The 16,469-nt window shown below is 44.5% G+C and overlaps 1 protein-coding gene across 4 annotated transcripts in view; it reads left to right on the forward strand.

Annotated features, from left to right (window-relative positions):
* Positions 1 to 13,112, forward strand: part of LOC113264440 (N-acetyllactosaminide beta-1,6-N-acetylglucosaminyl-transferase) — an 81,456-nt gene extending 68,344 nt beyond the window's left edge. For 2 of the 4 annotated variants that reach the window (XM_057304814.1, XM_057304812.1), the window contains exons 2-4: positions 5,029 to 5,121; positions 5,691 to 5,799; positions 10,492 to 13,112. In XM_057304814.1, the coding sequence (XP_057160797.1) occupies positions 5,029 to 5,121; positions 5,691 to 5,799; positions 10,492 to 10,570 (281 nt within the window). In that variant the 3' untranslated portion in view covers positions 10,571 to 13,112. The remainder of the gene's footprint in view (positions 1 to 5,028; positions 5,122 to 5,690; positions 5,800 to 10,491) is intronic. The other 2 variants (XM_057304813.1, XM_026511473.4) reach the window with 1 other exon arrangement.
* The last annotated feature ends 3,357 nt before the right edge of the window (positions 13,113 to 16,469 follow it).

Here is a 16,469-nt window from a genome sequence, read left to right on the forward strand (position 1 = left end):
ATTCATTTATTCAACAAATGCAGTTATTTGACTCATAATGGCTAAGCTCCAAGAAAAACATTCTGGGTTACTCTGTAAACTTATCTCAAATCTTTTGTTTAAATAAGCCTATGCAGAGCAAATGAGAGAATTGAAGTTTATCGTTTAAAATGGTTTCTCTGATAATATTGGTATCTTCTTTTTTGCCCCAAACCAGACATAATGCAAACTAGACCTTTCCTAGGACACTGGTGAATTGAGGATAGACTTTATCCATATACCCCCTAACTACCCTCCTAGAATCCTGACAAGAATAATCATAATCATTACAGCAGTAATAAAAACACAGTCATCCTGTCCAGTATTTTAAAAATAGCACTCTTTCCCATGAGTGGATCCAGAAATCACTTTAGTAGGCTTTGACCAGAGTTTTTAATATGAGAAAATAACACGAAATAAACAGTGCATTACATGTAATAAGCCTACGTAGTTCATGAAACCTGTGTTTACTTTATGTACGTGTGTGCGCCGACGATGGGATAAAATTGTTTTTCTGTGGATGGCAGTCTACAAGGTTGAAAAACTGCTCATCTGTTCTCTCCTTCATTTGAAAGATGAGTCTGTCTGGCCTTAAATGATGGTTCCAGGATACCCAGCTGGGTAGTGACAAAGCTGGGGTAAGAACTAAGTTCCCCAATCCCAGTGGGAAGGCCAGTGTGTTCCACGGGGGGCGGGGGTGCTGTGGGGTGGGGTGGCCTCTGCCACGGGTCATTCTCTGGGAGAGAATTATGCTTAGTAGAACTTCTAGGAAGTAGAAGGAGCATCCCGACGTTGGCACAAGTGATGGGATCAGTAGCTTTGGGGTCTCCGCATATGTTTTAACCCAAGCCGCATTAACTACTGCGTAGTGGACACGGTGCATTTAGACCCTTCAACCTCTTGCTTGCTATTATCCCCTCACAGTAGTAATCCAGCAGTGCCTACGAAGCAGTCACGTTGAGTTGATATTTGAGCTGGCGCCGGAAGTCTTGTTGAGGGCCTTATCACCTCCCAAAGCTAGTTATACCAGGCAGGACCCATGGGGCAGACGGGTGATTGATGGCCGCGTAAGCAGTTGCTGTAGGGCTGACGGGAACAGGTTGGCCTTGGCTAAGAGAGGAAGATAAATACTTTTTGATACCGAGAGGTAGAGCACGATTACACCTTCAAGTACAGTGACCTTTTCCGAAACCAAGGTGGACAGCAGGCCTGTCTTAGCCACACACAAGCTAAGTGGTCCTAGCGTCACTCCTGAAGACTGAGTTGTTGGGCAACCCTTGCATGCCACACCCATTCACTCCTTTAACATTGACTGAGAACCCCCCGTGGGCCCAGTGCTGTGAAGTCAGGGCACCATGAGGACGGGTCTTCCGCTCATCAAGGCTTTTCCCCACACCAGGTGGGCTGATGGTCTTCAAGAAAGTGATATGAGCGGTCTACTCAAATGGCTGGATTCCCTGCAGTGCGGACAGGTTTGTTAAATTAACCAAAGGATAGAAGGTACATAGTACCCATAGTACCGGGGCGCCTGGGTGGTTCAGTCGTTAAGCGTCTGCCTTTGGCTCAGGGCGTGATCCCAGCATTCTGGGATCGAGCCCCACATCAGGCTCCTCTGCTGGGATCCTGCTTCTTCCTCTCCCACTCCCCCTGCTTGTGTTCCCTCTCTCACTGGCTGTCTCTCTCTGTCAAATAAATAAAATCTTTAAAAAAAAAAAAAAAAGAAGGTACATAGTACCAGATTTCTTCATCAGGGCAAAATGTGGGGAAAGGGGAAAGAAAAGGTAACCAGAAACCTGGTGAAGGCTGAGGGAGAGACTTCCAGGAGAGAGGAGACAGAAGCTATGTCCTCTTGGCAATGCTGGTTACAGTCCAGAGCTTCTTAGACGTGCTCGCGTGCCAAGATGTGCTGGGGATCTTGTGAAGATGCCGATTCTGGTGCAGAATGAAAGAGAAAAAAAATACCTTGTCCTTTAAAAAATGTTGTCATGTAAAGGAGGGTAGGGACTTTTTGTTATGGCAATATGTTCTTCACACTCTTCTGCTGTAGCTTTTCATCAAAACAGACTTGTAAAAAATTACATCCATGTCAGCTAATCTTGTGGACACAAGTGAATATACCAGATTATCTCTTTGGTTTCTGGACTGCCAACTTAACCAAGGCAAGTTTTATTCTAAATTCTTTTAAGATGTGTACTAAGAACAAAATACAGAAGCTTCTCTTGGGAAAGGCAAGAGCTAAAGTAATTTTTAAAGTAATAAATGCAAATCAAAGCACTAAAAAGAAATATTGCTTAATAAATGGTATTTTTCTTGGGGACTACTCAATATTTATAAGCAAACTTTTCAAGTTTGGCAGTGAGGGGAAAAAAAAAGAATCTGTCTTATAGCAAGCCCTTAGGGGTAAGGATTCATGCCATTTGCAGGAAAGGCTGTGCAAAATTTAATTTTAGTTGGGAGACCTCGGCACAGTTCTTGATTTAGATCATCATATAATTATCATGTGACATCAGGTCAAAAGAACAGAGCTTTTTTCTTCTGAAAATGCACATTTTTTATTAATGTTCTTAAACAGGAAACATGTCTATGTGCCTAATCCAATTAAACTTTTTGTAAAGTATTGGTCTTGTCCAGTTTTTTTTTCCTTATTAAAAAATATCTATCATCCTGGGTAATTTTTTGTCTCATTAGTATGTATATTAGTTTTTACTTGCCATTGTAACAAACTACCACAGACTTAGCAATTTAAACAACATAAATGTATTATCTTACAATTCTGTAGGACAGAAGTCTGACACGGGTCTTACCAGACTAAAACCAAAGCATTGACTGGGCTCCATTCCTTTCTGTAGGGTCTGGACCTTTTCTAATGGCCACCCATGTAACTTAGCCCCTTCCTCAACCTTCAGATGGTAAAAACAAACAAACAAACAAACAAACAAACAAACAAAAAACCCAGCTCTTCAAAACCTCCCTCTTCCACTGTTAAAGACCCTTGTGATTGCATTGGTCCAGGCTGGATAATTCCAGATATTTCCCTATCTTAAGATCAGCTGATTAGCAAACTGAATTCCATTTTTCCCTGTAACATAACATAATATCAGTTTCCAGAGATTAGGATCCGGACTTCTTTGAATGTATGTCATGGGGAGGGCCGTTATTCTGCCTACCCGATCTTCTGAGAAAGGAGTATTACAGTCTGGGTTCAGGTTTCATGCACGTGGTGCCATTACACCACAATTACATTCAGATTGCATGGCTCACTGGTGAAAATTGCTGGAGCTCTTATGAAGCAAAATATTTCTTCTTTTGTTGCATTTGCCTTTGATTCCCATATACTTACTTTCCAGTAATGGAAATCTTGGGGTAAAACTACTCTATAGGATTAAATGGACCCTTTACTCTCTGACCTGTCCAAAATTTCTTGAGATGGAGAGGGCTATTTGAAATGGTTTAGCGCAGGATGCCTGGGTGGCTCAGTTGGTTGAGCATCTGACTCTTGATTTTGGCTCCGGTCATGAACTCAGGGTCCTGGGAGCAAGCCCCGAGTCGGGCTCTATGCTCAGCGGGGAGGCTGCTTGAGATTCTCTCTCCCTCTCTCTCTGCCCTTCCCGCTCACGCGCGTGCACGTGCTCTCTCTCTCTCTCTCTCTCTCAAATAAATAAATCTGAAAAGAAAGGAAAAGAGAAAAGAAAAAAACTTTAGCATTGTGTTTCTCCAATGGGCAGTTTGCCCAGCCACCTCCTGGGGGACATTTTGCCACGCCTGAAGATGTTTTTGATTGTCACAGCTCAGGGCTATGTACTGCTGGCATCTGGTGGGTGGAGGCCAGGCATGCTGCTACATATGGTACAACTCACAGGACAGGCCCTACCACAAGGAATTATCCAGTTTAAAGTGTCAGTAATGCCCTCCATGCTAATTAATTGAATGTAAATAAAATTAAAAATGTTTTAAAAATAAAATTTAAAAATATATAAATAAAAATAAAGAATATGCAAAAATAAATAAATAAAGTGTCAATAATGCCAAGATGGAAAAGCCCTGGCTTCATGGGGACCTAAAGTCCTCCTCTCCTTTTTAAAGGCTCTTTACATTTCAATGGTGAGTTAGATAACTAATTAGTTAAGGGGTCAGCCACTAAACTTTGGGCCAAAGAACAGCTGAAAGAAATAGAGAAGATGGGTAGGTCAGTGCACACCAGTCTTCCTCAGACAAACTCAAAGCTCGAAACCTACTGCTTGGGGTCGACAGTATATCTTCACTGGGTAGTGGAGAACCATGTCTTGTTTCTCTCCCTCTCCCCAGGGCCCAGCACAATCTTGGCAACACCAAATGCTCAAGAAGCCCTTTAACAAAAAGGATGCTGACGGGCTCAGTCAATGGAGCATGGGACTCTTGATCTTGGGGTCATGAGTTTGAGCCCCATGCTGGGTATAGAGATTTGCTTATAAAAAATAATTTAAAAAAGCATAGCGTGTTAAGGGATTTGTTTGAGTTCATAAGTAGTGAACAAGATATTCCCTTCTGTATGCCTAATATTGCAACTTCGTATGGAGGGCTCCCACTTACTCGTGCTTATTAGCACATACAGTAGCCTGTTTTCTGAGCTTTCATTTTAAGATACAAGTCATCTGAAAAGTCTTAAAAAGCTGTAATAATTAGGATTGAAAATAAATTCACTGGAAGGCCATTGAGAGATAACCCCAATCTCCCAACTTTTCCATCTGCCTTATGATTTCACGCTGTGGTATTTCTTAAACTCTATTTTGCAGGCTTGGGCACACATTATGACCAAACAGTTATGCATATATTCTTTTACGGGTGGCAAGGCGGGGTTCATAAACACCAGCTTTGTACACCGTAAGTTTTTGAGGTTTTGCACCCTGATGGAAAATCTAATGTGAAGACAATCTACCGAAAGCATAAGCATACCTCAGAGGCTTCATTGATGAAGTGACACCCTTCTCTCTTGGTTCTCATTTCTGCTTTTCTTCTTTGTCAACACTGCAGGTGTCCCTGGTGCCATGCCAAACGCATCCTGGACAGGTAACCTCAGGGCTATAAAGTGGATCGACATGGAAGATAAACACGGAGGCTGCCATGGTGAGCCATTCATTCCACACGTTGAGGCCACACTGCTTGTTGGCGTTGGCATGAAGGTCATTGTGAAATACAGGGGTTCTCATGGACAGAACTGCTCGTATATTTAGAACAATCTGTGAGTTCTTAGAGTAGCTAGAGGCTTCAAGACATGGTAAGTTTAGGGGGGGTTCCTGGGTGGCTCAGTCGGTTAAGCATCAGACTCTTGATCCCAGCTCAGGTCTTGATCTCAGGGTCATGAGTTCAAGCCCCATATTGGGCTCCACGCTGGACATGGAGCCTGCTTAAAAAAAAAAAAAAGAAAGATAGAAAAAGAAAAGTAAATTCAGGTATCTCACTGATGTTCTCCAGCTCATGATTACCAAGTGGGTGTATAGGTAGGCTCAACTTATGATGATATTTCTTGCTAGTTTCTGCTTTCTTCTTTTTATTTATTCCTCTTTTGTTCCTTTTAGGAGTGCAGCGGTTAGGAGGGGAAAGTGGTCAGGGTGAGAAGTGATGTCATGTTCTCACCATGGAGCAAGCTAGACCTCCACCCCCGCCCCTCACGCCAGCCTCTGTTCCCCCCACAGACAGGCTTCCAGCTGGCTTGGGAGGTATTTGCTGCAGCTCTGACACGATGGCAGGCAACGCTAACAAGAGAGATTTCTCCTCCAAACGGACAAGGATGAGAAAGTTTAAGTAGTTTTCATTTCTTTCTTTCTTTTTTTTTTAAAGATTTTATTTACTCACTTGACAGAGCACACAAGCAGAGGGAGCGGCAGGCAGAGGGAAAGGGAGAAGAGGCTCCCCACTGAGCAGGGAGCCTGAGAGGGACTCAATCCCAGGACCCTGAGATCATGACCTGAACTGAAGGCAGACGCTTAACCAGCTGAGCCACCCAGGTGCCCCAGTAGTTTTCATTTCTGTAGAACTTTATAAAGAAGGGCTTTTATCAGCCCTGGTCTACATTCCATTCAAACTCTCGCCTGGTACGTGTGGGCATGGTATTCATTAACTAGGGCTAACATAACCAAGCATGAGAGACCGAGTGCTTCAACAACAGAAATCTATTTCCTCACTCCTGCAGGCTAGAAGTTGGAGATCAAGGTGGCTACGGATTGGGTTTCTCCTGAGGGGCTTACAGATGGCCGCCTTCTTCCCATGTCCTCACGTGGTCTTCCCTCTGTGTGCATCTGGGTCCTCATCTCCTCTTTTTATACCCACACCACTCATATTGGATTAGAGTCCATCCTATATGACCTCATTTTAGCTTGAACAGCTCTTCAAAGGCTCTGTCTTAAATACGGTCACAGTCTGAGGTATAGGGTTGGGGCGGAGTGGGGGGACGCTAGCACTTCAACATATGAATTTGGGGCGGGGGACAATTCAGCCCGTAACAGGAGGTGGGTGAGTGGTTAAGTGGAAGAGCGAGTGTGAGGCTTTCACTCTTGCTCCCTGTGGTGACAAAGCTTTGCCTCCTCCACTCGTCCCTCAGTCTGTCCACCTGCAGTCTCTGGCTTCCCTTTCCGGTCCATCTCATCAACACCTAACGTTTCAGAGGAAAACCTCCAATGGCTGCCTTTCTGCAGCTCTCCGTAACACCCCACCCCTTCTCCTGTCTTTCTGAGCGTCCCCTTCCGCTGCAGATGGCCACATCCTCACGTCACCCTACAGTCTGCTCTTCAGCGTATTCATGTCTTTACCTTAATCGCCCAACGTACTGTCCCCAGAGGACAGCCGGTGCCACCCACCTGCATTTCATCACAGCCTGCCCTCCTGGTGGAAGGAGGACGGTGGGGAGGAGGTCGCTTTGCCTTGGATCTCCTGGGTCTTCTTTAGAAAAGAGACCGTCATCATTAGTAGGGGGTCTCAATATTTGGGATGTGTTGCCTTCTCCACAATCCTCCATCCTCCCATTACCCTGTCACCCTCCCTCTAGGACCTCTCTGGTCATCCTCTGATCTGCTTCTCCACCTCCTCTCCAGCTGTAACTCAGGAGGACTTCAGCCTCCACGGCAGGGACCCATGTGGCGTCATTACTTTGTGGCTCTGGCCCCCACCACGGAAGCTCCTGTTCACTGTGCATCAGCCACCAACCCCCGCCCCTCTGTAGAGCCTTGCGTTCAGTCTCCTGTCCTCACCTGTGTCCAGGCCCTACCTCACAGAGAAGGGATAGGCTAGTCAGGTTTGCATTTTTAGACGGACCTTTACTTAGCACACGACAGGTGGGCACATGAGAGTAGCCCCGAGCCAGGGAGCTACCTACGGTATACAGCTTGGGCGGCTCAAGCCTCTCAGACATTTTTCTTCTCTTAGCACCTGTGATACCAGTGAACATCTGAAAGCCTTGTAGGGTCCAGAGCATAAAAATAGTTTGTCCCCCAAACCACTAGATAGGGAAAAGAAAAAGACAGACCCAGAGGAGGCAGAATAGTGCATGCCAAACCCGCAAGTCAGGAGTACGATCTGGACCTCTTCCCCTTGGTTGTGAGTAATAGGAATTGTTCTGAACGCGTGAATGTGTACCCGCTCTGCAGGTCCTGTTAGCAGTTAAAATCACCGAGAGCACTCTAGCTCTGTGGTCTTGAACGTGGAGCTCCCGCCTCTGATTACAATCTCTTTGTTGCTCTACTAATTTTCTTCACCAGCTTACACACTTTATATCTTCCTTTCTCCCCAGATCAGAATAGAAGCTCCAAGAGGGCTAGGAGTTTTGACCAATTTGTTCATTGCTGTATCCCCACACCTAAAATACGTTATTGTTTGGAACGTGGTTGCTTTGTTAAAATTGGGATCGCCAAGGTTTCAACTGTCCCAGCTTCTTCCTTCTACTAGCTTCCTTCTGAGGACTCCCTGGTCCAGCCTGTGCACTGGGTCAGCTGTCCCATGCTGTTTTCACCCAGCATCCCAGATTCCCCTGCCATTTGACCCTACAAGATCCATTCCTGTGCATAACGATTACCAGCATCTGCTTTATGCCATTTGTGTTTCCCTAAGCAGAGCATTGCTGCAGACTGTTACAGGCCTGTCCCAGACTCACCCCCCATAGGGAGGTTAGACCCTCCTGGCTGCCTACTTATTCTTTTATTTTCCTCATTATCTTCCTGGCGTCCTTTTCATCTTTCCTACTCGCTTTAAACTCTCAATCTTATGCTAAAATGGCCTTTCTGCTCTCAAAAGGTAACAATTGCAGCTTGAGGAAGAACTTCCAAGACATTTGATCGAAATCCCTCTACCAGTTTGTCATGCCATCCCATTCCTCCATCTCAGGGTACTTTGGACACACTCTCACTGTCCCTTCCTGTTTTGAGAGGAAAAGCTACTCATCCTCACAACCGGGGTCGCCATCTGGGAGTCTCAGCCTTGTGAGGTTCCCCTAAATGATCCCCTTGCTCTCTTGCCTTCCTGCATTGCCCCCTGTACGCGTGGGTAGTGATTCTCTTCTCCCTCAAGTGTGTAGTGCTTGCCTCTAGCCTAAAGACCGAGTTGTCTGCGCGGCCTCTCCTCCAGCCACCCTGAAACAGTCGCTCCTGTTCACTTCATTCTCTTAAGCAGGGGCGGGCTGCTTGTGCGTTCTGTTCTCTCTCCCCTCCCCCCAGGTTCTTCTCTGACTTCCCACAACTCTCGCTTCCATGCCCCGTGATTTCCACTCTCTATTGTACTTTTCCCAGGCACATTAAATTAATCACAAGTCCTGTCAGCCCTTCTCTGTTCTATTTTTAATACCCTTCCTTCCCTACTCATGGCAGCCATTAACTTTGAACCAGTTCTCTGGTTTACATTAAGTTGTTAGTGTGGCCTCATGATTGATTTCTAATGTATCCTGCAAAGCTCTGCAAAATTAATCTTAGTAAAGTTCATTTCACCCCATTCACTCTCCCTATTTATGGGATTAAAAAAAAAAAAGGCCCAGCCCTTGAGTTTGTTTTAGGTTAGTCAACCATAGTCATTCTACTCTATGCCAAGAAACCTCTAGAAAAGAGGTTCAACTTCTTACCATTCTTCTAACCCACTTCCCAACCAAACTTCTGATTCTAGCAGAAAATTCCCACGTCTGCACATTTTCCCAGAGGCATTGTCCCCAAATGGAGCCACCATCTGTGCCCCTGATGCCCCCCCAGTTCTATCCCTCCACACACTCTCCAGTCATCCTTCTCTATCCATTCATTCAGTAGCTATTGATGTAATACCTCATATTTACCTCGTACTGTTCCAGATGCAGAGGACACAGAGGGGAACAAAATGGTCTCAAGTTCCCGCTCTTCTGGACCTTATGTTCTAGTCCAGGGAGAAAGACAATAAACAATTATCTGGAAAGAAAGACAATAAACAAAATATTTGCCTTCGTGGCACTGACATACGTATCTATCTGTTGGTAATGAGAGCCAAGAGGAAAATGAATCAGGGAAGGAGGAAAGAGGGGTCAGAGGAGGCCTCACTGAGAACACAGCCTCGAGGCAGGTACCTGGGGTGTGGTGGGGGGAGGAAGAGCAACTTGGATTCTCAGGTAGCGCATGCGTGGTGTGCTCCGGCCCAGCGGGGAGGCTAGTGTGGCGGAAGTGGCTGAGCAAGTGGTGGGAGGTAAAGGCCACATTCTGAGGACTTTTCAACGCCATTGCTAGCATTTTGGCTCTTCCTCCACATGAGATGAGACGCCCTTAGAGGGTTTTGAGCAGAGGAGACATCATGATGTGCTTACATTTACAAAAATCGCTCTGGCTCTTGTGCTGAGACTATATTAACAGACCAGGTGGAGGCCGGAGGCGGTGGAATCCAGTTATTGTAACAATTCCGACAGGAAGGTGGAGGTGGTGTGGGGCCAGGATGGTAGGGGTGGAGGTGGTGGAAAGGGGTCAAATTCTATTAGTATTTTGAAGGTTGAGCTGGCAGAATTGCTATCAGATTGGATGTGGAGTGTGAGAGAAAGGAGGAGAAGGACCCAGGGAGACTTGGAGGGGGTGAGGAGTTGAGTCCTGACATGTCCTGTCAGTGAGGTTCATTCTCATTAAGTGGAGATAAAAGAAGGCGCTTGGATAGGCTCACAGAACAGGCCTGACCAGAGCAACGCATAAAGACCTCTCCCATCTGTACCCTTCTAGAACCTCTCATCCATCACTCTCATTTGATAATACACAAATTATCCTGTGACGCCTATTGTGTTCTCGCTTTGTATTATTTCCATCTCCTGTTCTTTAAGAACCTCTGCGTACCTTTTGTCTTCCTATAAAGAGCCTACCTTCCTTGTGGGCTGGGCCTACACGATCCTGTTTAGAATCCCCTAACCCTCAGCACACTTTTTAGTTACTCCGGAGACTCTAGGGCTGGGCAGCTTCGCTACCCCAGCTTTGGAACACCAGCATGTCTGACTGCCTCGTGTTCTCTCCTCTGCAGGCCACTACGTACACGGCATTTGTATCTATGGAAACGGAGACTTGAAGTGGTTGATCAATTCGCCCAGCCTCTTCGCTAACAAGTTTGAGCTTTCCACATACCCCCTCACCGTGGAATGCCTAGAACTGAGGCTTCGAGAAAGAACCCTAAATCAGAGTGAAACAGTAATACAGCCCAGCTGGTATTTCTGATCCACCGTAACACGTGCTCGACGGGCCCTCACAGCTGGAAAGAAGAGCCTTCCTTTGTGGGAGAACTTTGCCTTGCTTATGTGAAGGGTGGCCGGAATGAGGTTGTGGCTGCAGGACCTACCATGTTATTCTATGTGAAAACATCCATGGACACTGTGACCTCCACTATCAGGATGGCTGCACAGGGCGATGGTGGCATTTTGGCCATACTGGCGGCCTCCTGATGCGCCTTCTGTGTCGGGCTCCTGCTCTGATCAGTGATAAACTGAACTGATGTCAGGCCTTTGCACCAGATCAGATACTCATTATAGAGAAATGTTATCCTGGAAAGGAGAACCGTAGATAATACTGTTTAGGAAAATAGGAATTGTGTTTCTTTGAAGGAATCTTCTATGACACATCTGTAACCACACGTTTGTGGACACCACTCCTCTTTGCTCAGCCACACGTAGGCATAGAAACAGCTTTCTGGGCAACTCAGCAACTCCTTTAAACCTTGAGCTACCAGAAGGGAGAACTAGATCTTGTTCCCAAGTTTCAACACTAGCACTTCCAGTTTACTGTGTCTGAGTCCTGTATAGAATGTAAAGTCTTGGACAGGAGGCAGGATATGCTTTCGGGCATCGGCCCCTGCCTCCTGCTTCAGCAAAGCCATCCCAGGGAAACAGGACATTTCTTGTTGGGTGTCAGAATGTGGGCTAGTCCTTCTGCCATTGCTTTCCATGGAGAACGCTGAAGTGTTCCCACAGAATGAAGATATTTTTAGAAGAGAGGTGCTATCGCATGAATCTTGTCCTGAGTCTCTAACCTCAGAATGAATCACTTTCCTCTTCGGTCACCACCCTCCACCCCCACCGAAGTGATCTTACCTGCAAAATGGAGTCCAAATTCTATGCCATGAGGCTTTAAGGACTCCAGAATATTCTCCGAGTAGCTTATTCTCAGAGAGTATTCTCTGAGTAGATTTACAATGCTTAGTGCTAATAAGAGTGCCTGGATTTTTAAGAGCTTTCCATTGTGAGTGAGCATCCGTGTCACGGATCCCTTGTCCCGTTCCTTTCTCCAGTTCGTTCATTCAGCATGCAGTCAGTATTTCTTGAGCGCCTGTTATGCCCCAGACCCGTGTTGACACGAGGAGAAAAGGAAGACAGAAGCTTTTTCACTCTAACATTCTTGGTAATAGCACCAGCGTTGGCAGGGCTGCTGTAGAGAATCTCATGGATGGCCTGTCATTCAGCGCCTTCACATGCAGAGTTTAGATCGGGAGAGCAGGCCAAGAATACGAGTAAGTAGAAATCGAGGTCTAGGGGCACCTGGTGGCTCAGTCGGTTAAGCGTCTGCCCTCAGCTCAGGTTATGATCCCAGAGTCCTGGGATTGAGCCCCACGTCAGTCTCCCTGCTCACCGGGGAGTCCACTTCTGCCTCTCCCTCTGCCACCCCCACCCGTTCTCTCTCTCTCTCAAATAAAGAAATAAAATCTTGAAAAAAGAAAAAAGAAATTGAGGTCTAAATCAGAGATTGTTCCAAAGGGAGAAGGGAAGGAATAGACAAGCTAAAGCCTGCTGTGTTGTGGGCATCCTGATAGCTCCCTTATGGCTCATTGCATTAAAACCTTACAACACTCTGGGGAGACTCACATGATTACCCCCATTTTGCAGATGGAGTAAGTGAGGCTTAGAGAAGTTGTTAGTAAGCGTAGGAAACAAGTTCTCTGAGGATTGGGATGTTCTTACTGGTCTCTTTAGTTCGATTTCCTGAGATGGAGTATTTAGAGAAGGTGAAGTAAAGCCATATTTCGTATACCAGAGAGGGTAGGTTTTAAGAGTGGTCTCAGTGTTACTATGAGAAGATGTGCCGTCACCTCAGAAAAATGTGAAGTCTACTTTTGTACTCCTAAATCCATGACGTTCCTTAATATTTATTTATTCTAACAAAAAAAAAAGTTACTACAACTAATGATACCTTTAATTCACACAATTTTGTTATTTTTTCTGTGATGGTGCCTGCTGAATGTTCATTGTATTTAAGGGAATGCCTTTGAAGTAAAGCCTTTTTTTCCTGCTACTGAAAAAGAAGGAGCCGTACAGAGCGGTGAAGGCTTGACACGTAGGGGACACACCCAGAGCTAACGGCGGAGTCTAAGACTTGATCTTTCTTCTTTCAACTTCTTTAAATGACCCCACCCGAGAAGAAGAAATGTTTTACACTGGATCTTTCTCATCTAGAACGAGAACTCTCAGAATAGAAGATGTTTACATGTCTGTTGCTGGTCATCTCTGTAACTTAAATACTTTAATATTGAAAGACTGTGGTGTTTGGGAGAGTGGGTTTCTGCTAGCCCATGGGGATGGCTGAAACTCAGAAATCCGTCCTTGTTTGCAATGCTGGTCCATGTTGTTGTTTTGGAAATAAATTAATATATTGTTTTCACCTTTGGGGCTTGTGTGTATTTTTATTTGATGGTTGGTTACTATCCACTAAAGACCATGTTTAACAAGGTAATTTTAATATTTAAAAAAAAAATAAAACCCAAAGGGGTACCTGGCCAGCTCAGTCGGTGGAGTGCATGACTCTTGATCTCAGGGTTGTAAGTTCAAGCCCCATGTTGGGTGCAGAGATTACTTAAAAATAAAACCTTAAAAAAAATAAGTACATAAAAATATTTAAACTTCTAGTTTTAGAATATTTTTAGTTTTACAGAAACTTTACAGAAAAATTGCAGATAGTACTGAAAGTTCACGTATACACCCCACTCGACTTTCCCATTGTCAACGTATTATATTAGCATAGCACATTTTACTTAGATTTCCTAAATTTTTGCCTAATGTCCTTTATTGGCTCCAAGATCCCAACTAGAATGCCACGTCACGTTCAGTCAACAGACTTCACTGGGCTATGACTGTTCTGACCTGGACAATTTTGAGGAGTACCTAGTTGGCTATTTTGTAAAGTGCCCCCCCCCCCCGGTTTTGTCTCGTGTTTTGCCCATGATTCGATTGGATTTTTGGGTTTGGAAGAGGAAGACCACAGAGGTGAAGTGCCAGGCTACATTCTATCGACACAGCTTGCCAGAGTTGAGGCTAACCTTGATCCATTAGCTTAAGTAGTGTTTGTCAGGTTTGTCTCCAGAGTAAAGCTACTGTTTTTTTCCCCTTTCCATACAGTACTCTTTGGAAAGAAGTCTCAACTGGCAACCTGCATATAAGGAGTAGGGCGTTATGCTTCACCTCCTTCAGAATAGAATGCCTACGTAAATTATTTAGAATTCTTCTATAAAGGAGATTTGTCTCTTTTCCCCAATTTACTTATTTATTAAAAAATTTATTTACCTCAATGTGGGCTCATAGATGTTTATTTTAAACTTCAGGTTATATAATCCAATACCACCTTGGACGCCTGGGTGGCTCAGTTAAGTGTCTGCCTTTGGCTTGGGTCATGGTCCCAGGGTCCTGGGATCCAGTCCCACATCAGGCTCCCCGTTTGGTGTGGAGTCTGCTTCTCTCTCTGACCTTCCCCTCTGCTCATGATCTCTCGCATTCTCCCTCTCTCTCAAATAAAATATTTTTTTAAAAAATTCAATACTGCCTTTTTTTTTCTCCAATTGTTCCAGCTATGGCCAAAGGTAGTTGGCTTCAAGTCTTTGACACATCCCCATCACTGTGGGTTTTTCCTTGAACACTTTATTTCCTGGCACTGCAAGACACTCCACTCAAGCATCTTTTACTATTCCCTTATTAAGTTTTAAGGATAAACGACAAGTACAATAGCCGTGGCCTGAGAAGTACATGGTGATCAGAGGCTCAGATTCTCAGATGAGGGTCTGGGTCACCTCACCAAGTAAGCCATACAGACTGGCAGAGGTGCTAGTGAAGGATACGGGGAATCTGGAATGGGGAAGAGAAGAAGGGGACACTGGGTATCTATTATGGCTCCGGGACCAGCTGCAATGGTGGAAGCTATAGGCCATTCCACTAGTCTTCCCTTTGTACATTTTCCCCCAAGAAAAGACACTTAATGGGATTCAGAGGAGCTGCTCTCTAAGTTTATAGGAAGAAACTGATCCAAGCTGCTCAAGTGTGGATGGTGCACTGGATAAATGGGATCTTCTAAGAACTGAAGCTGTCAGCCTTCCCTAGAAATTACTCTCAGCCTAGGAGAGTGACCCCACCCCATGTCACATCCCATCGGGGTCAGCCTACACCCAGTGCCAGGAGGGTATGGGGCTATCAAGGCCCAATGCCTCACTTTAACCTGGGCCCGTAGCACCTGATGAGCTCTCTGGGGTGCAACAAGGCCTTATTGTAATTGTATCACAGCCCAACTTCTTTCCTTAATCCGAATCCCTTCTCTTCCTCCGTAAGTACTGAATGTGAAGAGCTCCCTTGCACACTTATCATTTTAGAGCCTGATTTTTGGAGAACCTCACTTGTAACATGTTCCCTACACAAAAGATGATACAAAAATTTACCTATATTTTCTTTTTTAACTTTCATAGTTGTTGTTTTTTCCCCCTCTATGTTTAACTCTTCAGGATTTCAGCCGTCTAGAATTTATTTTGTCATATGATCTCAGGTAGGCACCTAAATTTTTATTCTGCTAAGGAAAACCAGTTATCCCAATACCGTCTTTTCCCTGTTGCTTTCAAATGCTAGTATGAGTATGTATTAAATTCTCATATTTTGGGGGGTCTTTTTCTGTTTCTTTTTTTAAAGGTTTTATTTATTTATTCGAAAGAGATAGAGACAGCCAGCGAGAGAGGGAACACAAGCAGGGGGAGTGGGAGAGGAAGAAGCAGGCTCATAGTGGAAGAGCCTGATGTGGGGCTCGATCCCAGAACGCCAGGATCACGCCCGGAGCCAAAGGCAGCCGCTTAACAGCTGTGCCACCCAGGCGCCCCTGCAATTATTTATTTATTTTTGTTATTATTTTTAAGTAGGCTCCCCTGGGGGGTCTTTTTCTGGAATCTACTCTGTTCTACTGATTTTTTTTGTCTACCCACATGCCAAAATTGTATTTCAAAAATTACAGTAGATCTCTGCTCTGTGGCAAGACAAAGAACCCCTTACTGCTCTTTTTCAACATTTTCATGGTAATTTTTGCTCATTTACTTTCAAGCAAATGTTAGGAATAGTTTATCGAATTTCTTGAAAAATAGTACCAGGATTTTAATGAAATTTGCACAGAATTCATATTGATTAATTTTGAGGTAATTATACCTTGACAACATCGATCTGTAATATGTCTTATTTATGCAGGTTCCCCGTTGTGTATTTCACTAATATAGTTCTCTTACGCAAGTCTTGCACAGGTCATGTTATATTAATTGCCTGTATTTTAAAGAGTTCTTTGTGCTTACCGGGAATGGGATTTTTAGAATGTATTTCTGTTTTCTTGATGGTAGCATAAAGGAAAACAATTGGTTTTGATCCTATACGTGGATTTTACTAAACTTTTTCATTATTTCTAATAGTTTCTCAATGTGTTTTGTTTTGTTTTGTTTTGTTTTTTAAGTAGGCTCCACACCCAGCATGGAGCCCAACAGAGGGCTTGAACTCACAACCCCAAGATCAAGACCTGAGCTGAGATCAAGACCTGAGCTGAGATCAAAAGTTGGACACCCAACCAAATGAGCCACCCAGAAGCCCCTTTCAATGTCTTCTCTAATAGTTTCTCAATCTAATATACCTCACATTTTCTGATAATTATCTATAAATGTCAGTTTTGGCTCTTCCTTCCCAAAATTAAGTCATCGTTTTTCTTTTCTTTCTTTCTTTCTTTTTTCTTTTT

Source organism: Ursus arctos, unplaced genomic scaffold (assembly GCF_023065955.2).
Source record: "Ursus arctos isolate Adak ecotype North America unplaced genomic scaffold, UrsArc2.0 scaffold_31, whole genome shotgun sequence".
In the NCBI taxonomy this organism is placed as follows: Eukaryota; Metazoa; Chordata; class Mammalia; order Carnivora; family Ursidae; genus Ursus; species Ursus arctos.